We start from the raw sequence: 9,895 nt of genomic DNA on the forward strand, positions 1-9,895 counted from the left end.
CTGGCTATTTATTACTGGCTATTTAATACTGGCTATTTATTACTGACTATTTAATACTGGCTATTTATTACCGGCTATTTATTGCTGGCTATTTATTGCTGGCTATTTAATACTGGCTATTTATTACTGGCTATTTATTACTGACTATTTAATACTGGCTATTTATTACTGGCTATTTAATACTGGCTATTTAATACTGGCTATTTATTACTGGCTATTTAATACTGGCTATTTAATACTGGCTATTTATTACTGGCTATTTAATACTGGCTATTTATTGCTGGCTATTTAATACTGGCTATTTATTACTGGCTATTTAATACTGGCTATTTATTACTGGCTATTTAATACTGGCTATTTATTACTGGCTATTTAATACTGGCTATTTATTACTGGCTATTTAATACTGGCTATTTATTACTGGCTATTTAATACTGGCTATTTATTACTGGCTATTTATTACTGACTATTTATTACTGGCTATTTAATACTGGCTATTTAATACTGGCTATTTATTACTGGCTATTTAATACTGGCTATTTATTACTGGCTATTTAATACTGGCTATTTAATACTGGCTATTTATTACTGGCTTTTTAATACTCGCTATTTACAGTAATACTGCAGGTTGCTGATTTTCATTTCACCTTTTTATGGTATGTAGTGACAGTGCAGTGTTTTCAAAAAAAGAAGACACACTGAAATCCATTATCTTAAAATCTGTTTATTTGTCTATATTTTTCAAAGACTGTTTTGAATGTGAATTCATTCAGTTATTTGAAGTGGCTGTACATACATCCATCTCATCAGTGATAGATCAATAGATGTCTGCCTGTGTGTGTTTGCATGTGCTTAGAGAATGTGTATATCTGTGTGTCCATGTGTATCAAGGCATATTTTTTCTCACGCCTCAGGTGAATCTGCGGCTGAGGTCATTGATCCGGCGGAGGCCGTCACGGTTCTCGATGGTCCTGTGGACAGTGATGAGGAAGGGGAAGGCGGATGGCAGCTCCACCCTGCGGCTCAATTTCTGGTGGCCCCAGTGGAGGCAGCGCAGCCTCTCAGCCAGGTCGCGGCGCCCGGAACGCTCCAGACCGTCCTGCAGCAACTTGGTCTTGTTGGACTTGTCCCAAGATCTCTCATACCTGGGATGGGAGGGAGATACAGGGATAGAATGATAGAGAAATGAGGAATAGAGCGAGGGGAAGAGGGTTTAACATTATGTCTCTGCATTGGAAATGTATATTTTCTATAATCAATTAATGTAATGACTATGTACATTTCAAGTGTTGTTCTTGTGATGTTAGTATCTATGCTGTTGATCATAAATACATCTGTTTTACAGAATAAATCAAATCATGTGTTAATAGCACAAGAATGATCAGTAATCATCTGTCTCTCTTATACACACACACTACAGCCCTCTATTGAGACATAGGCTGAGTTCAACAGGGTACATTACCTGTGTGTAGAACAAAGAACAAACAAATGCCCCTCTGACGTAGAATAAAGATTCATGTCAGATCTTTACAAGACATTTCTTCCACATTACATTAGGTAATCATTCCATGACAGAGGTCCTGTTCGAACCCTCCAAAAATGCATCCCCTTGACCTTTCCTTTTAGTCACAGATCTGTACGTGATATGGATAGGTCAAAGCAACCAATCCAGTCATCTTATATCTGTGATTATATCAAGGACGGGAGGAAAGAAGGATGCATTGGAAAGCTATTCAAACGGGGCCATTCACACACCAGCACTCTAGCATGCTTCTGGCCTGGACCGTCTTCTCTGTGGATGTGGTATGGAACTGATGGACCTCAGTCCTGGAGAAGCCCAGCTCGTAGGCCAGAACAGTCCACTCAAACCCCAGCTCCCTGGAGATGTCCTGGACAGACTTCAGGTTGATCACAGCATCCTAGAAAACACACCAGGGTTGTGTTGTTCAATAGGCTCAAAACGTGGCGGAGGCGGACTGAAATTGAGTGACCGAAATCTAAAATTGTTCAAACGGTTGTTTTTCGTTGCAAAAACTTTTGCTACGGTGTGCCAGAAGACAAAAACTAAGTGAAGGCTACATTTGTGATGATTTACCTTGACAAAATAATACAAATACACACAATTCAAAACGATCAAATTCCTCAGCAGAGGTCCCCATTCATCATTTTAACCTGCCGGAAAGGCACCAATACATCCAGTTGAAGAAAACTCTGTTCCATACATGGGGTGCAAAGAAACTAAAAGCTGATTAACCTAACTCTGAGGAGACTGAAGGGATTTCCAGAGTTGGCCATCCCTGCGACCGGGTATGGTAACTCGTACGTCTAAAGGTTAATAATGATGTTAGGTCAGCGGCAGTTTTTGTAAAAGAGCTTTATAAATACACTAAAACAAAAATATAAATGCAACTTGTAAAGTGTTGGTCCCATGTTTCATGAGCTGAAAAATGCACTAAAAGCTTATTTATCTCAAATTTTTAACACGTCCCAGTTAGTGAGCATTTCTCCTTTGCCAAGATAATCCATCCACCTGACAGCTGTGGCATACCAAGAAGCATGACCATTACACAGCTGCACCTTGTGCTGGGGTCAATAAACGGACACTTTAAAATATGCAGTTTTGTCACACAACACAATGACAAAGATGTCTCAAGTTGAGGGACCATGCAATTAGCAGGCTGACTACAGGAATGTCCACCAGAGCTCCTGCCAGAGAATTTAATGTTCATTTCTGTACCATAAGCCGTCTCCAACGTATTTTAAAGAATTTGGCAGTACGTCCAAACGGCCTCACAACCGCAGACAATGCGAATTGCGTCATGTGGGTGAGCAGTTTGCTGATGTCAACTTTGTGAAAAGAGTGCCCCATGGTGGCGGTAGCATAAGCTATGAACAATAAACACAATTGCATTTTATCGATGGCAATTTGAATGCACAGAGATTAGATCCTGAGGCCCATTGTCATGCCATTCATCCGTCGCCATCCCCTCATGTTTCAGCATGATAATGCACGGCCCCATGTCATCGGATCTGTACACAATTCCTGGAAGCTAAAAATGTCCCAGTTCTTCCATTGCCTGCATACTCTCCAGACATTTCACCCATTGAGCATGTTTGGGATGCTCTGGATTAACTTGTTCCAAATCCCATCAATATCCAGCATCTTCGCACAGCCATTGAAGAGGAGTGGGACAACATTCCACAGGCCACAATCAACAGCCTGATCAACTCTATGCGAAGGAGATGTGTTGCAGTCACACCAGATAGTGACTGTTTTTTTATCCACGCCCCTACCTATTTTTTTTAAGGTATCTGTGACCAACAGATGCAAATATGTATTCCCAGTCATGTGAAATTCATAGACTAGGGCATGTATTTCTGATTTCCTTATATGAACTGTAACTGAGTAAAATCTTTGAAATTGTTGCATGTTGCGTTTATATTTAGGTTCAGTGTAAAAAGAGAGCAATGAATTGATCTCCAGTAAGTTACTTCAAAGAGGGTCGGCCTACTTTCTGATAAAGAATGCAATGATGAACCTGAACCTGTCGCCCGTAGTAAAACGAAGTGTGCTGGTAAACCGCATCAAACCACTTTAATGAAGATGACCTGTAGGAAAAAAATGCATTTCCAAGTAGAATATTACTTAATTATTATTATTACATGTTGTGCATTATGAGACTATAAAGGACTTGTAATAGCTCATGGCTTTTTACAAAAGTATTATACGTGCATAATTTCTCAACCACATTACACAGGTACAGTGCACTTCCTGCTATTTTGCTGTTCTCAACAAACTTTCCAACTTGCTCATTGACTTACCTCTTGTGCTTTACTTGGCATTGTGACGTCTCGGCTCCACACAAGGCACAGCAGCCACACTTTCGTTGATTTGCCAATACAAATTCAAAAAGAATGCTCTTAAATTATTGGGCTATGTTCCCAAAGGAAAGATACAACATTAATATCTACTCAGTATTCACCAGCATATATGTTTTGCTGTTTTTTCGTACTTTCAACCAAGTCATCAATAGCTACTAGCCTATTTTTCAGAAATAACAAAGGCTCTCTCACCTTTGCTCATAGCTGTTCAATGAGCATGTTGCCTTAGAGATTCATCAACAACATACAATCCTGTTAAAAATTAAGCTTTTTAGCCTCAGTGACTCTGTTCCACCTTATTAATTTCAGAGAATTGGGCCTCCTACCATGTAAACTAGTGTAAGCAGAGGGTCACTCAGATTAGATCAGTACCAACAGCCAAGATATAGAGCAAAACTATCATAATATGAACTAGTTGGGAAATATTGAATTTAAAATGAAACATACATGTTTCATGTCAGCCCACTGTTGTTTCAAATGTATTACCGTTCTTCTCTACCTTTTATTTTATATAAAACAATGCCCCTGCTGTTGATTTCCAGCATAGAACAAAACAAATATTTTGTTTCAGGAATAGGGGTTTTCACAAATGATGGAAAGAGAGACATGACGGAACACATTCAATTCCTTTACATGTGTAGGACAATGGGCATTATTTTGTAAAGCTTTCATTTACATTGTAAAATGCAGTCATTCCTTTTCAACACAGTGTGTTATAGAAAAAGACTCAACTCCCCTATATGTGCAAATGTTTCTCAGTATGAACATGAAAAGAACTGCGTTGTAAACAGTTATAATAATGAAGAGAAAGAGGTGCAGAGCTCCATTTGAGCTATTATGAATGCAACACTTTCTGAAATAATTCTGATCATTTGTCTAACAATAACAGTACTAGAAATAAGTGCTATTCGTTCTGATAAATACAGTTAATAAAATTAATTCCAACACTTCTATGCACTTCTACTTTTAAAATGTAAATTCCTATAAATCCATACTTACTTAGGCACTTGTATTACAGTTTTCAATGTTAAACTGTAATTCAATAAAACACCATGTATTCCTGCGCCCGGTTGCATAAAAAATCTTAAGATTCCTTAACTTTAAGTCAGTTACACAAAACATTTTAAGGAACATATCTCCTTTAAATTAAGGTGAATGTTTTGTCTGCCCTGGTTGAAAAAAGGAAAACATCAACAAGCAGCTAGTTGTTTAGCTACTTAGCGAAACAATGTAAGGTGCACAATCCATAGCAACAATGCTAGCTGGTACGCTAGCTACCTACTCTGTAAGTAAGCTAGAAAGTAAAAGAAACAAATTGAGTCTTACCGCCAAATATTTATGAAACCGTTACGCGCCAGATACAAACATCGAATTTGGTAGAGATGCTCTTTGGGATATATAAATTGATATTAGAAGAGTTAGCCAACATTTTTTTTATGCATAATCCAATATGTCCGCCAATACTGAATCAGAATTTGGAAAGTAGATATTATTATTGGATTTTCAGTGCCATATATAAAAACAACAATGTGTATTTGTGAGTGGTGGATCTTCAATAATATGTCATTATATTTCAGAAATTACCTGCCTAAAGTGGCAGATATGGCCTGGAAACACCAGATATCAACCTGTAAATTACTTGGATTTTGGTGAACTACTACAGTACATGAATCACCTTAGAGCAACGGTTCCAAACCTTTTCTGTTCCGGGGACCATCAAATTACCATCTAAAGCTCTATGACCACCGTCCACGGAGTCGCAAATATTGTTTACATAAAATTCACTCAATTTGACCGGCAAGATATTTTATCAGTGAATGTAAAAGTTCAAAGCCCTATTAATATTATTATGAACTATTTGCATTGTGAAAGTAATACAGTGCATTTGGAAAGTATTCAGACCCCTTGACTTTTTCCACATTTTGTTATGTTACCGCATTATTCTAAAATGGATTATTATTTTTTCCCCTCATGACATTACACACAATAATAATGACAAAGCAAAAACAGATTTTAGCAAATGTATTAAACATAAAAACATAAATACCATATTTACCTAAATATTCAGACTCTTTGCTATGAGACTCAAAAATGAGCTCAGGAGCATCAGAAGGCTGTTGTATAAATCACCTGTCTTGGGATTACATCTAAAAACTAAGGGCAACCATGGCATCCATGACAGAGAGGGAGAAGCGTTCATCCATGTAAACAAGAGAGTCTAGCTAGCTTCATTTTCAGTTATTATACTTTGTAATTTTCTCAAAGTCGTTTTCATTGCAAGTTAAAGCGTATTGTTAGCTAGCTAACTTTAGCTGGCTAGCTAACGTTACTTTGTATTTATATGTATTTATTAGGGATCCGCATTAGCAGCTTCTCTTCCTGGGGTCATATAAAACAGTACATCATATAACATCATTACACCACTATCTACAATACAAAATGTTTAATACCACCATACAACAATATTACACTGTACGTGTGTGTAGAGTTTGTGTGCGTATGCGTGTGCCTGTTCCTGTGTGTATCTATAAGGTGCATTTTTATCTGTTTTTAGAATCTGATTCTACAGGTGGCATCATTTACCTGATGTGGAATAGAGTTCCATGTCCCTCTTTGTTGCACCTGAACAGTAGTCCAAGAGCGACAAAACTAGAGCCTGTAAGAACTGCCTTGTTGATAATGTTGTTAAGAAGGCAGAGCAGTCCTTTATTATTTATGGACAGACTTCTCCCCATCTTAGCTACTGCTGTATCAATATGTTTTGACCATGACAGTTTACAATCCAGGATTACTCCAAGCAGTTTAGTTACTTGCTCAATTTCCACATTATTCATTACAAGATTTTGTTGAGGTCTAAGGTTAGGTGAAGGATTTGTCCCAAATACAATGCTTTTAGTTTTTATTTTATTTAGGACTAACTTATTCCATTCTGAAACTAACTGCAGCTCTTTGTTAAGATTTGCAGTGATTTCACTCGCTATAGTAGCTGACGTATATATTGTTGAGTCATTCGCATACATAGACACACTGGCTTTACTCTAAGCAGGGTGTGTAAAGCCATAACAGATACATTATGTTTTTCCAGCAGCAGACTATGATCTACTGAAGTCTAACAAAATGGCTCCCACAATCTTTTTATCATCATTTTCTCTCAGCCAATCATCAGTCATTTGTGTAAGTGCAGTGCTTGTTGAATATCCTTCCCTATAAGCGTACTGAAAGTCAGTTGTCAATGTTACACTAAAATAGCATTGTATCTGGTCAAACACAATTTTTTCCAAAGATTTACTAAGGGTTGGTAACAGGCTGAATGGTCGGCTATTTGAGCCAGTAAAGAGGGCTTTACTATTCTTGGGTAGTGTAATTACTTTTGATTCCCTCCAGGCCTGAGGGCACACACTTTCTAGTAGACTTAGATTGAAGATAAGGCAAATATGGCGATATCGTCCACTATTATCCTCAGTAATTTTCCACCCAAGTTGTCAGACCCCGATGTCTTGTCATTGTTAATAGACAACAATAATTTTTTCACCTCTTCCACACTCACTTTACAGATTTCAAAACTACAATTCTTGTCCTTCATAATTTGGTCAGTTATACTTGTATGTTTAGTGTCCGCGTTTGTTGCTGGCATGGCATGTCATGTCTAAAATTTGCTAATCTTGCCAATGAAAAAAGTAATTGGCAATATCAGTGGGCTTTGTGATGGATGAGCCATCTGATTCAATGAATGATGAGTTTGTGTTTTTGCCCCAAATTTAATTAAAGGCGCTCCAAAGCTTTTTACTATCATTCTTTACATAATTTATCTTTGTTTCACAGTACAGTTTATTCTTCTTTTCATTCAGTTTAGTCACATGATTTCTCAATTTTCAGTATGTTTGCCAATCGGTTATGCAGCCAGACTTATTTGCAATTCATTTTGCCTCATCCCCCTCAACCATACAATTTTTTTAAATTCCTCATCAATCCACTGGAATTTAACACTTTTTACAGTAATTTTCTTAATGGGTGCAATTTCATATGTCAAGTGCAGCTTCTAGTTGCTCCTCATTATACACCACAGACCTGCAAATATTCTTTACATCATCAACATAGGAATTACTACAAAACTTTTTGCTTGACCTCTTATAGACTATATTTGTTACGTTCGCCGATGGAAGGATCGGACCAAGGTGCAGCGTGGTAGGCGTACATTTTAATTTATTAAATGAACACCGAAAAAACAACAAATACGAAACGTAACGTCTAATAGGGCTAAACAGCACAGTACCAAAAACAAGATCCCACAAACTACAGGTGGGAAAAGGCTGCCTAAGTATGATACCCAATCAGAGACAACGATAGACAGCTGCGTATGATTGGAACCACACCCGGCCAACAAAGAAATAGAAAACATAGATTGTCCACCCTAGTGACACCCTGACCTAACCAAATAGAGAATTAAAAGGATCTCTAAGGTCAGGGTGTGACAATATTAGGCCCAGCCTTTGGAACTTTGGTTTTCCTAGATATGGCTACTATATTGTGATCTCTACATCCAATGGATTTGGATACTGCTTTAAAGCAAATTTCTGCAGCATTAGTAAAGATGTGATCAATACATGTTGGTGATTTAATTCCTGTGCTGTTTGTATGATCTGTGTAGTAATATAATTTATATCTCAGAAATCCATTTGCATTGCTAGTCATAGCCTAATGTTAGCTAGCAAGCTAACATTGGACCTAGTTGGTTAGCTTTAGCTACATGCAGATTCAAGCATGGTAGTAACATTGAGTTGGGATTATGATTCATTGTTTAGCTCGGGTTAGCTAGCTACTGTACATGTCTAAACAAAAGACTCCACTATGCAAGTAACCATTTCACTGTGCCATTTACACCTTCTGGATCCTGTGCATGTGACAAATAAAATTGTACTTGATATAGTGTGTGTTTCCCAGAGACGGTAATGTGAAGAACGACATGACCTGCACCAAAGTCAATAGAATATAACTTTAGGCCAACTGGAGAGTGTCCAAGTAAAAAAATTATCCATCAGAATGTCCTGCTTTTATTTCATCACACTCACAACCATAAGCTATTCTCTGTAATTTGCTCGCCATTAACTTGTAAATAATTATCTTGTTGTGAGTTTATTTTCCTGTAATAATGAATACAAATTAAGACGTCAGCTATGATATGGCATTATTTGAACTGGCTAGCCAGCAAACATTGTTTAGAAAGTTGCTTTTTGCTAGATTGACATTCATTTTTTAAAGGATGGGATTATTTGTGTTAAAATACACCAGTTATGCTATTTTGGACCACCAGGCTGCTGATGTCATGCAGCCTCTCATTTTTGTGTTTAACCTTTATTATAACTACAACGACAAGTTTGATCACCATAGCAGGTCACCATAGCAGCACCTACCCGTAGCACGCGCTCCAGCAGGTATATCTCTCTAGTCACCCCCAAAACCAATTCTTCCTTTGGACGCCTCTCCTTCCAGTTCTCTGCTGCCAATGACTGGAACGAACTACAAAAATCTCTGAAACTGGAAACACCTATCTCCCTCACTAGCTTTAAGCACCAGCTGTCAGAGCAGCTCATAGATTACTGCACCTGTACATAACCCATCTACAATTTAGCCCAAACAACTACCTCTTTACCTACTGTATTTATTTATTAATTTATTTTGCTCCTTTGCACCCCATTATTTCTGTCTCTACTTTGCACTTTCTTCCAATGCAAACCAACCATTCCAGTGTTTTTTTATTTTTTTATTTTACTTGCTGTGTTGTACTCACTTCGCCTCCATGGCCTTTTTATATTTTTATTTATTTATACATATATCTGTTTGCCTTCACCTCCCTTATCTCACCTCACTTGCTCACATTGTATATAGACTTATTTTTTTATTTTTTTCACTGTATTATTGACTATATGTTTGTTTTTACTCCATGTGTAACTATGTGTTGTTGTATGTGTCGAACTGCTTTGCTTTATCTTGGCCAGGTCGCAATTGTAAATGA

At 37.5% G+C, this 9,895-nt stretch overlaps 1 protein-coding gene across 1 annotated transcript; it reads right to left on the minus strand.

Annotated features, from left to right (window-relative positions):
* Nucleotides 1-742: 742 nt before the first annotated feature.
* On the minus strand, nucleotides 743-4,086 carry wu:fc50b12 (uncharacterized protein LOC103911624 homolog). The gene is made up of 3 exons (XM_055870913.1): nucleotides 3,823-4,086; nucleotides 1,756-1,919; nucleotides 743-1,145 (listed from the first exon to the last, which is right to left on the minus strand). The coding sequence occupies exons 1-3, from the start codon at nucleotides 3,841-3,843 to the stop codon at nucleotides 911-913; spliced, it is 420 nt and encodes a 139-aa protein (XP_055726888.1). The 5' UTR covers nucleotides 3,844-4,086; the 3' UTR covers nucleotides 743-910.
* Nucleotides 4,087-9,895: the final 5,809 nt, after the last annotated feature.

This window comes from Salvelinus fontinalis, chromosome 19 (assembly GCF_029448725.1).
Source record: "Salvelinus fontinalis isolate EN_2023a chromosome 19, ASM2944872v1, whole genome shotgun sequence".
Classification (NCBI taxonomy): Eukaryota; Metazoa; Chordata; class Actinopteri; order Salmoniformes; family Salmonidae; genus Salvelinus; species Salvelinus fontinalis.